We start from the raw sequence: 13,112 nt of genomic DNA, 5'->3' as shown, positions 1-13,112 counted from the left end.
AGTATCAGAATAATTTAAAGTGCAAGTTTCTTCCATAAAATGGACTAGAGATTCATATCACTCATATTTTCACTCAAATAACTTAAAAATGGTTTAGAAGCCAGCTTGTGGCACAGCAAGTGAAGTTGCTGACTGCAAAGCTGGCATCCCAAATAAGTGTGGATTCATGTCCCTGGTGTTCCATTTTTGATTCAGCTCCTTGCTGATGGTCTGGAAAAGCCAGTGGAGTATGGCTGAAGTGCATGGGCCCCTGCCGTTCATGTGGGAGACCTGGAAGAGGCTCTCGTTTCCAGCCTTCAGCCTGGCCCAGCCGTAGTCATTGCAGTCATTTGGGGAGTAAACCAATGGATGAAGCATCTTTCTCTCTCATTTGTTGTAGCTCTGATTTTCAAATAAATACATCTTTAAAAAAGTTTAAATATTTGTTTCAAGGTCTAACTATAAATGGAGGATGTCATACTATTGTTGTTAATTACATTTAACCTAATAATTTACACAATGTTTCATTTATGGTTCTTTAAGAACATATAATTTCAACAATAATATATAAGACATAAGTAGGATAAGACATTATCAGAATATTCATATTTGGGAATTTAAGGAACAATGAGGATTCATGTTTGAACAACAGAATACAAATATTAGACAAAAGGTAATTCAAGTGTAAGGTGATGAAATTTATCTTTTCTGTTTGAGTTTATGTATGTGTGTAATAGTTTTAGTCTAGAGAGCTTATACATGTTCTTAAATCTTTTCTGCACTAAAAATCACAGTAAAGTTTGGCTATGAAGTCTGTCAGTTCCTCATTGAAGGCCTTAGTTTCAAACTATTTTTAACAGAAAAAGTTCTGTCAGAGATACGGTTTATTTCAGGAGAATTAAAAACAAGCTGCCCTGTGGAAAGAGACAGAACCATGCCGTTGGCTTTTTCCTTCTGAAGAGTGTGTTCCCATTTGAAATAACCACAACACTTTCTGTTTTCGTGGTATTTCCCAGTAGGGCAACAATAGAAGACTTTTCCATGGTTTGGTCCATTATTAGAAACAATAAGTCTCTTAGCTCTTCGGCCACACTTGCATAAAGGAGGTGTCATTTTCCCATTGTTCCAAGGCTCTCCTGAGTTAACCGTAGGCGTTAATACAGGGGAGAGAACTTCCCGGGAAGAATTTCTTACTACAGAGCAATCAGATGATGTAGGCTTTTCTTCATGGGTACTAAAGTTTTGTTTTTTTGCTGATAGGAAGATTGGGGGACTAAACGGCTTCCTTTTGTTTCCACCTAAGTGAAGCGGATGTTTTCCCAGATCTGAAGCATGAGATGCATTGGCAGTAACAGTACTGAAGGAACTTGATTTGTGTCCGGGTATCTTAAAGGCAGAAACATTTGAACCTAGATCTCTGGTTTGCTTTACATTATAAATAGTAGTGTGTGGACTCTTGTACACAACTGATTTGGAGGTCTCAAACTTTTGAGGAGTTTCCTCTATGTCTTCCAAGTTTTCACAGCTTAGCACTTCTGGTTCTTCGAAAACCACTGATCTTTCTCCAGAACTAAAAGACATACCTGAGTCACTATTGGGAGGTATACAATCTACACTTTGATCAGGCTGAGATGCTGGCAATAAAATTACATCCTCCCAGTCAGTCAACACAGGTAAACAGTCAGGAGTAGAACTCATTTCCACATCAGAGCCATGATTAACACATGGAATGGTGGTAGGAACAAGCACTAATTCTGAACTAGTTGTTAAAGACTTAGATTTGGTATTATATGCAAGATGGTCGTTTTTTCTTTGCTTCTGTAAATGGAGAGATGAATTCAAGGTAGGAGATGACAGCTGCTCCAGAGAAGAAGGAGGTTTGGCATTCAAAAGAGGTAAGCAACTTTTGACATTGTGAAAACCGGCTTTTACGTTGTCCTTCTGTTTGGAGTGATCCTGCTCTAACTTCTTGGGAGAATTCATACAAACTGACCTCATTTGAACTTTTTCACAAGAATCTATGGTATTTTTAGGCTCCCTATCACATCTGCTGGGCCTCTGGATGTTAACATTGCAGGAAGAGGTTTCTTCAACTTGATTTCTATTCAAATTTCTGCTCAGAATGTTGGGATTCTTCTCAGTGGGAACCTATGATTCCACAGACAAATCCAACAGCTTTACAAACTGCGCTCATAATTTCTTCAGTATACATTACAGATGTGACAAATAAGAAAAAAATCACTGATTTATAAATGACTGCACACATGAAATCTACATTTTGATGAACCTACAACTGCTTCTGGAGTTGTAGATGACAGAACCAAAAGGCAAGATGTCACTAACCTTGTTCAATGACCTTGTGATCTTCATTAGGCAACCATCTCTGATCATCTTCCAGGCAAGGAGGGCAGTGTTCCGAGCATCATCCAACCCTGAATCAGACAGTGAACTTAGTAATTATAACAGAAAATATCCCACTTCAAGAATCTGGGTTATACTATTAGTTTTACAATCATTTACTAACAATAATCACAACGCTGTGGCAGCATTACCAATAAAATATGTCCCATACGTACAAAGAAGGACGTGAAAACTTGTCAGTTCCCCAAGTGTGACCAACAACCTTTAGGGACTATGATTTATGAGTAATCTAATAGTGTTATTCTATTTTTTCACTAGTCCACTGTACCAACTAGACACACTACATTTTCTTTGGCTACTTTAAAAATTTTTTTAAAGCTTTATTTATTTTTATTGTAAGCTCAGATTTACAGAGAGGAGGAGAGAGAGGAAGATCCTCTGTCCACCAATTCACTCCCCAAGTAGCCGCAACAGAGATGAGTTGAGCTAAAGCCAGGAGCCAGGAGCTTCTTCTAGGTCTCTGTGGGTGCAGGGTCCCAAGGCTTTGGGCCAACCCGCTTTCCCAGGCCAAAAGCCAAGAGCTGGATGGGAAGTAGGAGTGCCTGGATTAAACTGACACCCATATAGGATCCAGGTGCGTGCAAGCAGAGGACTTTTGCCACTAGGCTTTCGTGCTGGGCCCTTGGCTAATTGCTTTTAGCAAACAGAAAGCCACCACCAGATGGCAGTCTTTATGCTATAATAGATTATCAAAGTGCTAACTGCAGACTTGAATTGTTATAGATCAGGAACTTTCTCTACATGGATGAATATTTCTGATTAACGAAACTGCCAAAAATGAGGTTAATGTGAAAGATTACTATGATAGACTTATATAATAAAATTATTTAAAATTCATACTAACCAGAATGTTCTCTTCCTGAGAATTCTATTCCCACTTCCTGCAAGGCACCACTTAGACCTTTTGGTTTTCTCCTATAGAAAAGCTAATCAAATAAAAGATGACACAGCAGAAAAGGAATGATTAGTATTTAAAAGGCTATGTATTGACTACTTAAATTTTTAGTTTCATTAGGTTGGAAATATGTAATTTTTAAATACTTTCAGAAATATATTTATGTGAACAAATATATATATATAATTAATTCAAAAGGCAGAAAGAAATCAATCTCCCATTCATTGGTTCACTCTCCAAATGCTTATAACAGCTGGGCTCCACCAGGCCAACACCAAAAGCTAGGAATTCAATCCAAGTCTCCCACATGGGTAGCAAGGACCCAAATTCCGAGCCATCACCTACTGCTTTCCAGGGTGCACATTCGAAGGAAGTTGGAATCAGAAGTAGAGCTGAGACTTGAACTCAGGCACTCCAATACTGGATGTGGAGATCCTAAGCAGTGTCTTATTCATTGTGCTAAATGCCCAAACTCAGAAAATATCTTATCAGTAAGCTTACGGCTGGGACGAAACGTAGAAGTAAAGTAAACGTGCAGCCATGTTGGTTCTTACCTTGTAAGTTGCTCTGAGATCAATCCAAGAATTGAAGAATATGGGCTTTAGCAGCTGTTTCCTCTTACACTCATACTCCAGACAAACCCCTAAGTCCCAGTCTGTGTCAAATACACCAAAACAGAACAGTCAACAATGCTGACATTGTTTTCTTATGCTCAACATCATATATAAACAAAATGTTAGTAGATGATATAAAATAGAACAGTTACTGCTTTGTTAATAACTACTAATGATGCACTTTGTGTAATTATTAAATCAGGTTGGTGACTGGTTCAAAATCATTTGTTAATGCTTCAATAATATCTTATTTCAGGAAAGTGTTAAATTACAAGCTGTATATATCATTTCTAAGGAAATTTACTAATGTCATTTAGAAATCAAATTATAGCAACTAGAAAACAAGTACGTCCATGATTCGCTGCCAATGGTGCAGCAGTGCTATTAATGAGCATTAATGGCAACAGCATAGCACGTCATGGAAAGACTAAACAGTCCATTTTTTTTTCCTTCAAGTCAAAGCACTAAAGCAAAGGATGCAGGTTAAATTTGGACATTTTATTCAATGCCACGGAGAACAACATAACAAGATTTGTTCTTTCTGTATCATCTACTTTGATTCTGAAGAACAGACAGACTCTTACAGCTAAAGCTAACTTCAAGATATTCAGGAATAATAATTTTAAAAATATGAATAATTTTACTTTCTTGATTAACAATCTCTATGCATGTGATTTTTTTTCTTCCCCAGATGGTTAACATTCTAGTTCATAAGTATAAAATTAGAAGAATTAAAATGGTAATGATACCCACTTATTGCTAGGCATAACTTATTTTTTACCTGACCATGTAACAAAGGTACAAGGTTTTACTTCTGAAGTGGAAGGCTCTGAAGTCCCAGTAGTAAAAATAATTTTCTTCTGTTGCTGAATCTTATGAATCCATTTACAGAACTGAGATAAGCAAATCTTCAGAGGGACTCCTTCGTCAACTTGAACCTGGAGGGATTCACAAAATCTAAAGTCACCGATCAAATTCTAGAACTATGTAGCATGTATTGTAAGAAAGGTATCATTAGGGCACATAATTAAGAAAAGGTTCTAAATAAAGAGTTTATCTAGTAATGTTAAAAGCCACAGGGGTGGGGCTGGCATCGAAGCTCTACAGGCCAATTCCCCATCTTCACGTGCTAGCAACCGTATGGGTGTCGGTTTGTGCTCTGGTTCTCCCATTTCTAATCCAGGACCCTGCTCGTGGACTGGGAAAGCAGCAGAGGACGATTCAAGTCCCTGGGCCTCTGCACCACGTGGAACACCAGGAAGAAGGTCCTAACTTTGGATTGGTTCAGCTCTGCTTGTTGCAGCTATCTGGGGAATGAATCAGCAGATGGAACATCTTTTTCTCTGTCTCCCTTCTGTAAATCTGCTTAGCAAGGAAAGGAAGGATGGATGGACAAATGAACAAATAGGACAGAAATAACATAATGGAGCCCAGCGCCGCGGCCTAGTGGCTAAAGTCCTCGCCTTGAACGCACCGGGATCCCATATGGGTGCCGGTTCTAATCCCGGCAGCTCCACTTCCCATCCAGCTCCCTGCTTGTGCCCTGGGAAAGCAGTCGAGGACAGCCCAAAGCCTTGGGACACTGCACCCGTGTGGGAGACCCAGAAGAAGTTCCTGGATCCTGGCTTCGGACTGGCATAGCATTGGCCATTGCGGTCACTTGGGGAATGAATCATCGGATGGAAGATCTTCCTCTCTGTCTCTCCTCCTCTCTGTATATCTGACTTTCCAATAAATAAAGAAATCCAGGAACCAGGAACTTCTTCTGGGTCTCCCACACGGGTACAGGGTCCCAAGGCTTTGGGCCGTCCTCTACTGCTTTCCCAGGCCACAAGCAGGGAGCTGGATGGGAAGTGGAGCTGCCGGGATTAGAACCGGCACTCATATGGGATCCCAGTGCGTTCAAGGCGAGGACTTTAGCCGCTAGGCCACGGTGCTGGGCCCAACCAAAATCAATTTTATCTGGATCTGTCGTGTGGGTGGCAGGGACCCCAAGTTCTCAGGCATCATCTGCTGCAGTCCCTTGCACATAACGAGGACCTGGATATGAAGCAGAGAAGCTGGGAATTCAACCCTCACCCTAACACAGGATGCTGTGTTGGGAGTGATGTCTGAACTCCTGTACAGCATGCCTTCAACAAAACAAATTTGAAACTAATTTCATGAGACCACTATTTTTAGTTTGTAAAGATTTTAGGAGAATTGTTATTAACCCTTTTTTCCTTGTAACAAAAGATAAATCTGGTTCCAAATGGTATGTAGCTTTTACTTTCTTTTTGAAGGTGACAACTGAATTTTAAAATTTGTGTCATACCTGCTGTATGCCTGTCAGTTCCTTGCAGAATTCAGAAAGTATTGGATGTTCCTGAGGTTGAACATACACATGGAACTCAGATTCAATTTCTCCAGTGGAAGTGCTCAACAATACTGCTGGAAACTCAACTAAACCAAAGAAACACCAATTGACAAATACGTAACTTTAAAAATTACTGCTGTGGTCTGCTTAAACATAGCTTATTAATAGCAGCATTTATTAAACAGTTTCAGTAAAAGCGTATTAAAATGACAAAAGTAGTGTGACATAATGCCAAAATGCAAAATGCTCAAGTTAAGAACACTTAAAACATGCACGTCTACTATTAAATCTAAAGCCCATATGGAATCTGAAATGTGCTTTTCGTACAAATTTTTCTTCTTCTATGTAACTGAATGTAATTATTTTTATATACAAACTCTTCCATATAATCAGTTATTTTATACTCATGAATGACAAGCTAAACATGTGAGATTGATTTTTTTCTGAAATCCTTAGATTTTTAATACACATATTTTAACACTACCCATTCACAGACTACTCTGTTTTCTTAAGCTATTGGCATGTTTCCAGTTAAAATGACTCATCCAGACCCGTTTCAGCTACTGGCATCACACTTACTTATTTCCTGGCTACCATGGTGCTTCCCATCACTCCAGCACGTTGACTCAAAATCGATGACAATTAAGTAATCAAACAATTGCTCTGCAAAAGAGTAAGGGCTTCTTAATACATTACTGGTTTTGAAAGTGCAAGGCTATAAGATGTGAAAGAAATCAGGCACACTACTTACTGAATTTGCTTCTTCCTGGATTTCCGCTTGCTGGTGCAGCTGATTTTCTCCTAATTAAGCCAAGCTGCCTAAAAATGCAAAATAGCAATGTGTTTAATAAATTCATGCATACTCCTGTTTTAAACAAGCTACTAAATGAGCAAAACCCTCTTTTAATGTGTGGTGAGAGGAAATTACTGAGCTTGCATGGAGGAGCAAAAAGACACAGGTTTCCTGTAATAAGTGCCATACCTCTTTTCAAACTTGTGCTAATTTTACCCTTTACAGTGAAAGGAGGTAAATAGGTAAGGCTTAAATTATGCTTGGCTTTTTTTTCTAATCCCTGCACAGTTCTGAATGGCTAAGTACACAGGGCACTGCCTGATCTTCTGGGAGTTTAAAAAAAAAAAAAAGACTGGGTTTAAAACAAAACAAAACAAAAACCAAGACATCCTGGAAATCACTGCAATATAATTTATGAGGCTTCCCAAAGTAAAAATGTCAAAGAAAGGGAAGAGCTGGCTGAGGCCTTAAGCGCAGGTGAGTCAAACTGCTAACAAGCAGGCAGCTTCAACCGGGTAGACACCTGCCGTTGGTAGCTTTGGTTATGAGGAAAATACTGGGATTTGGACATAACTAGCTAGCATTTACCGACCACTCACCTACACAGCAGGTTCTAAACTGAAACGAATGATTTCTTTAATCAGCACCACCTGCTAAGAGGCTGACATTTCTGCGTAGGGAAAACGGATTCAGCACACACACACACACAAAACCACAGCTTTAAAGCCCAAGCTGTTTACTGCTTTTCTGAATCCAAACACGGGCACACTGTGCCCAGGAGTCAGGAAGGCGACCTTAGGGATTGATTCCTTAAAGCGGCGAGGTTGCACAGCTGGATGCACGCAGCGCGCACCCCAGACTCTGGAACCATGCACAGGTCCCGCCTCGCCTCGAGGCTTAGAACGCGCACACCCCGGCTCAGGAACACAGTCTAGAACCCGGAGCTCCCGGCTCTCTCACTCTCCGACGTTCCAGCTCCGTGTTCTCCCCCAGGGGCCGTTTACGCTTGAGACCGTGAGAACGGGTCCTAGTCTCGGAGACTGCGGGAGAACGAGGCGGCCGCCAGAGCCTGACCAAGGGGCGACCCTTCCTCCCTCCGGCCCCACAAAACCTCCTCACGAACCGCCCTCCCTCGTACCGCGCCAGCCGCTTCGTCGCCATCCCTGGCACTCCCTTGCTTTTCACAGTCCAACCGCCGGAAGTCGGTCGTCTCTCACTTCCTGCCGGTTCAAAGTAGCCGCGCGTCGGGACTGAGGAGGAGGCGTTTGCGGCGGCTGAGGCGAGAGCGCGTCCGATTTTCCGCTCGGCTTTCTGTGAGACGTTTCCGGGATTTCGGAGCGTGGGGCGTGGCTTCTGGCGGGGAAGCCGCGGGGCGGAGCTATGCTCTTTTTTTTTTTTTTTGGCCGGTGGGCGGGTACGTGTTGGCGCGGACTGGGAAGCCGTTTCGAATTGGAACCCAGAAGCCGACGAGGCTAAAGCCGTTTGGGCTGCCTGACACGGGCATCGTGGACGCCACCCACGCTTCGTGGGCGGGTAGCGGGAACTTTGTAAACTGAGCCTCCAGCAAGCTGTCCGTGGAACCTTCTAGATTGTCCGTTTCCTGCTGCTTTTCCCCTTAACAACGTCCGGGGGTCGTGGAATATGGGCGTCCGAGTTGCCTCCGTTCTAAGTTGATTCTTTCTCCGCAGCGTTATGGAGCCAGAAAGGGACAGGACCGGGAGGCCTCCCAGAAACGGCAGGAAGAGGAAGCGGGCCCCGAACGAGCCTCAGGGGGTGGCGGACGCGATGCGAGGCCGTTGGGAGGAGAGGCAGCCCCTGGCCAAGGTGAGCGGCGGGAGTCCCGAATAGGGTGGCCCTCCCACCCCGAGCGTTTTGGAGTTTTCGGGGGGCCAGAACAGACTCCCCGACCCCAGTGGCTTCCTGGAATCTGTTCTCAGAAGTGTACCATGCGATTACCTCTTCCCCGAGGGCTTGTTGGTGATTTAAAATTGCCATCTCCTGGCACGTGGCAAGAATGTTCATTTAACAAATAGGTATTGCGGTGTTGTTCCAGGAGATTGTTGTAGGCTTCGGGATGTTTGCATTTCAGTAAGGAGAAAGGCTGATCATCCATGCTGTTTTATTGAGTCTAAATATACCTAATTCAGCCCTTCATCAGATTTTTTTTTTTATTGTCTACCATGTGAATATTAGTGAATAAACAGAGATCACGCCCCTGGCAGGGCTTATGTGCTAATGCACAGAGAGGTATAATGATAATATACATTACATAATATGTTAGAAGGGAGTTGAAACTATGAAAATATTTTATAAAATTGAAATTGTAGCGATTTTTTTCTGCCTATCAGATTGCCAAAAATTTTCCAAAGGTTACTGTGGCAAGAACTATAAGAGGGAGATTGGCAATCACATTTTTTTTTCATTATTTAGCAATCTCAAGTTTAAAGAAAAGTTGCAGGAATTGTCCCCAAAACTACCTCCCACCAGCATTTGAAACTGTCCTTACCCTCCTGAGTTTTGGAATATGTGTTTCCTGCAGTTATACATAATCACAGTGCAACCACCAAAATTAGTTAAGTTCATATGAACACATTCTACTATCTAATCCTTAGATCCCACTCAAGTTTCTCTAACTGTTCAAATACACTTCAGCTTAGGGTACCATTTATAATCATGTATTACATTTAGTTGTCATGTCTACTTAAGTCCTGACTGTTCCTCAGTCTTTTCTTTGTATATATATATATTTATTTTTATTTGAAGGAGCTACAGGGAGAAAGAGACAGAATGAAAGTGAGAGCTCTTGTGTCCACTGGTTTACTCCCCCAATAGTGGCAATAGCTGGAGCTAGGCTACTCTGAAACCAAGAGTCAGAAGCTTCTTGCTGATCTCCTGCGTTGGGCCCTCCTCTGCTGTTTTCCCAGGCCATAGCAGGGAGCTGGATCCTCAGTGGAGCAGCCAGGAGAGGAAAGGTGGGATATTGGCCTTGTAGACTGCAACTTTATGTGGTATACCACCCACCCCTCCCACCACTAAACATTTTACTGCTTTTGGTTTCAGTGTTCCAGCCCTGGAATTAACCATTTCTTTTAGGATACATGGTTGTTTCAGAGTGACATTTAGATACTTAGTGTTTGGGTCCTCCATAGGCTCAGTGTTGTTGGGATTGCAACAACTCCTAAAAGATTGAGCTAAGGAATATGTATGAATATACATGTTTGCAAGCACATGAATACAACTTTACATTTAAAACTTTTCTGTGGGCCTGACCTGGTAGCCTAGTGGCTAAAGTCCTCACTTTGCATGCACCAGTATCCATAGAGGAGCCGGTTCTAATCCTGGCACCCCTGTTTCCCATCCAGCTCCCTGCTTGTGGCCTGGGAAGGCAGTGGAGTGTTGAGAGCTAAAGGAGTTGATTAGCATTTGTTAAGCTTGGCTCTTACAGGAAATGGGCTTGAGGCTAGTGGCACCTTGTCTGTCAGACTCATTAGCATCCTATTGTTCTGCTAGGGGCTTGGGGGGGAAAGTATATATGGCTGAATAAAGGGAGGCCGGAGAGACCTCTTCCACCATTACTGGTCTCCTGTCGGTGTTTCATTCCCTGACCTTCTCCGTGTCCACGTTGCTGGCTCTGCTGGCCGGTACAGTGGAGGATGACCCAAAGCCTTGGGATCCTGCACCCGAGTGGGAGACCCAGAAGAGGCTCCAGGTTCCTGGCTTCAGATTGGTCAGCTCCGGCTGTTGGGGCCACTAAATCATTGGATGGAATATCTTCCTCTCTGTCTCTCTTCCCCTCTGTATAGCTGACTTTCCAATAAAAATAAAATAAAATCTTAAAAAACAAAACAAAACTTTTCTGTGTTGGGCCTGGCACAATGGTTAATGGCTAAATCTACCTTGCATGCACCAAGATCCCATATGAACGCCAGTTCTTATCCCAGCTGCTCCACTTCTCATCCTGCTCCCTGCTTGTGGCCTGGGAAAGCAATGGAGGATGGCCCAAAGGGACCCTGCACCCACACAGGAGACCTGGAAGAAGTTCCAGACTCGTGGCTTCAGATTGGCTCAGCTGTGGCTATTGTGGTGACTTGGCAAGTGAACCAACAGATGGAAGATCTTTCTGTCTCTTATGCTCTCTGCAAATCTGCCTTTCCAGTAAAAATAAATAAATCTTAAAAGTTTTTTTCTGTGTTAACTTATGTTAAAAACCCTGATCACACCAGTATCTGTTTCTGATCTAATGCTGCCTGGGTCATTCTAGTTTTCTGTTTATACTAGTAACTTATCTGAGTGAGGAACCTGACTTCCATCATCTATTGTATATTTAATCAGCACCCTTCTCGCCCTGCTTGGACTTCGTGCTTGTGCCATGTCACCTTCCTTTGAGGTGCCATCGTCATTCCTGTGATAGATTCCACCGTTCTCACACGACACCCTCTGTTCAAGTTCTGAACACTCCACAGGCTGCTGCAGTCCCCCCACGTTGCCGGGCCTCACTGCTCTCCCTTGTCCCCTTCGTGGATGATCACATGGGCACATACCCCTCAGTGTCTTGGGCTTCCGTCGTGCTGCACTGCTTCCCCTGTAGGACACCCTCTTCATATGATTTAGGCTCTTCGTATCTCATGCCTGGCAAACATGGCTGCTTAGCAACTATATAGATCCTTAGGTTGCTCAGGCCCACTTTTTCAGTCTGACAAATTGTTGGTTAATGAAAATAAATTGGTGCATTCTTAGGGTTATCAGTATTTGTCCGAATGGTAAATATATATATTCTTTTTGATTGGGAGTTTATCCTCAGAAAATGATTAGACAGGACATCTTATAAGACAGCTTATAATGTTTATAAGCTCTTTGTTTTTGAAAAAAAAATTTAAAGGTTCATTTTTGTTGGAAAGGCAGAGTTAGCACAGAAGGAGAGACAGGTCTTCCATTTGCTGGTTCACTCCTCAAATGGCTACAATGTCCAAAGCTGAGCTGATCCAAAGCCAGGAGCCAGGAGCTTCTTCTGGATCTCCAATGTGGATACAAAGGCTCAAGAATTTGAGCCATCTCTGCTGCTTTCCTAGGCCATAAGCAGGGAGCTGAATCAGAAGTGCAGCATCCAGGACATGAACCAATGCCCATGTGAGATGCTGGCACCTCAGGCTGAGGATTAGCTTACTTTGCCATAGCACTGGCCCCGCTTACTGAAATTTTATTTCAAAGTCAAGTTACACAGAGGGAGAGAAACACAAAGATCTTCCATTCTCTCCTTCACTCCTGAAATGGCCTCAACAACCAAGCCTGTGCCAAGAGGCAAGAAATTCTTTCAAGTCTCCCATATGAATGGCAGGACCACAAACATTTAGACTGTCTTCCACTACTTTTCACAGGCCATTAGGAGGAAGCTAGGCCAGAAGTGGAACAACTGGGACATGAATTGGTTCTCATGGGATGCTGGTATTATGGTCGCACCTTTATCAGTGCCTGCCCTGATATATAAATCTTTTTAGAAAACCAGAAGCTAAATTGATGATTTGTTTTAGTTGATACATTTAATTCCCTGTTTCTTGATATATGTTTGCAGAAGCCTCGCTTATCTACTGTTTTATTTGCTGAAAACTGTGAGGTAACCTATGGCCAGCTATTTGAATTGCTAAAGTATGCAGTTCTGGGAAATTCCTGTGCTTCTAAACCCAGGTATGACATGAACTTGAACAGCAAGTCTAGACCAGAGGTTTCAAAGTAGTGCCTAAAAGACCATATTTAGCTTATTGGCATTATTTGCCATGCACCATATCCTATTTATTTATTTAGCTTATTATGGCTTTCAACAATCTGGTTTGTGAATTCCTACATGAAAGTGTGTGTGTGTGTGTGTGTGTGTTTCCTTCAAAAAGCCCAGCATGGCAGTGTTTTGTCAGTACTGGTGGTTTGTTATGTTTAATTGCAATATTTCTCTGGATGTTTTGTAGGTATTTTAGTTTTGTACACCCAGTTGAAATAACATGATGTTAACAATTCCAGTCAGTTTTTTCCTTTTTCAAATATACAGCCGTGACAGTCTTTATT

The 13,112-nt window shown here is 42.4% G+C and overlaps 2 protein-coding genes across 7 annotated transcripts in view; one reads left to right on the top strand and one right to left on the bottom strand.

Moving 5' to 3' along the window:
• LOC121151628 (ERI1 exoribonuclease 2-like) overlaps positions 1 to 8,353 on the bottom strand; it is a 40,359-nt gene extending 32,006 nt beyond the window's left edge. For 3 of the 4 annotated variants that reach the window (XR_005883185.1, XR_005883186.1, XM_040973236.1), the window contains exons 1-8: positions 8,197 to 8,353; positions 7,017 to 7,084; positions 6,845 to 6,928; positions 6,224 to 6,351; positions 4,691 to 4,847; positions 3,850 to 3,950; positions 3,245 to 3,326; positions 2,323 to 2,411 (exon numbers count right to left, since the gene is read on the bottom strand). Coding sequence is in view for 2 of the 4 variants with exons in the window: in XM_040973236.1 (XP_040829170.1) it covers positions 2,323 to 2,411; positions 3,245 to 3,326; positions 3,850 to 3,950; positions 4,691 to 4,847; positions 6,224 to 6,351; positions 6,845 to 6,928; positions 7,017 to 7,084; positions 8,197 to 8,219 (732 nt within the window). In the remaining 2 variants the exon portion in view is untranslated. Of the gene's footprint in view, positions 1 to 626; positions 2,128 to 2,322; positions 2,412 to 3,244; positions 3,327 to 3,849; positions 3,951 to 4,690; positions 4,848 to 6,223; positions 6,352 to 6,844; positions 6,929 to 7,016; positions 7,085 to 8,196 lie in introns of those variants that run through there. The other variant, XM_040973235.1, reaches the window with a different exon arrangement.
• A 396-nt stretch (positions 8,354 to 8,749) lies between these two features.
• The window catches only part of LOC121151627 (RNA exonuclease 5-like), a 30,978-nt gene continuing 26,615 nt past the window's right edge, over positions 8,750 to 13,112 (top strand). For all 3 annotated transcript variants that reach the window (XM_040973232.1, XM_040973234.1, XM_040973233.1), the window contains exons 1-2: positions 8,750 to 8,882; positions 12,628 to 12,740. In XM_040973232.1, the coding sequence (XP_040829166.1) occupies positions 8,751 to 8,882; positions 12,628 to 12,740 (245 nt within the window). In that variant the 5' untranslated portion in view covers position 8,750. The remainder of the gene's footprint in view (positions 8,883 to 12,627; positions 12,741 to 13,112) is intronic.

This window comes from Ochotona curzoniae, unplaced genomic scaffold (assembly GCF_017591425.1).
Source record: "Ochotona curzoniae isolate NIBS_2020 unplaced genomic scaffold, NIBS_Ocur_1.0 contig_2321, whole genome shotgun sequence".
NCBI lineage: Eukaryota > Metazoa > Chordata > Mammalia > Lagomorpha > Ochotonidae > Ochotona > Ochotona curzoniae.
This window is presented reverse-complemented; position numbering and strand designations above follow the sequence as displayed.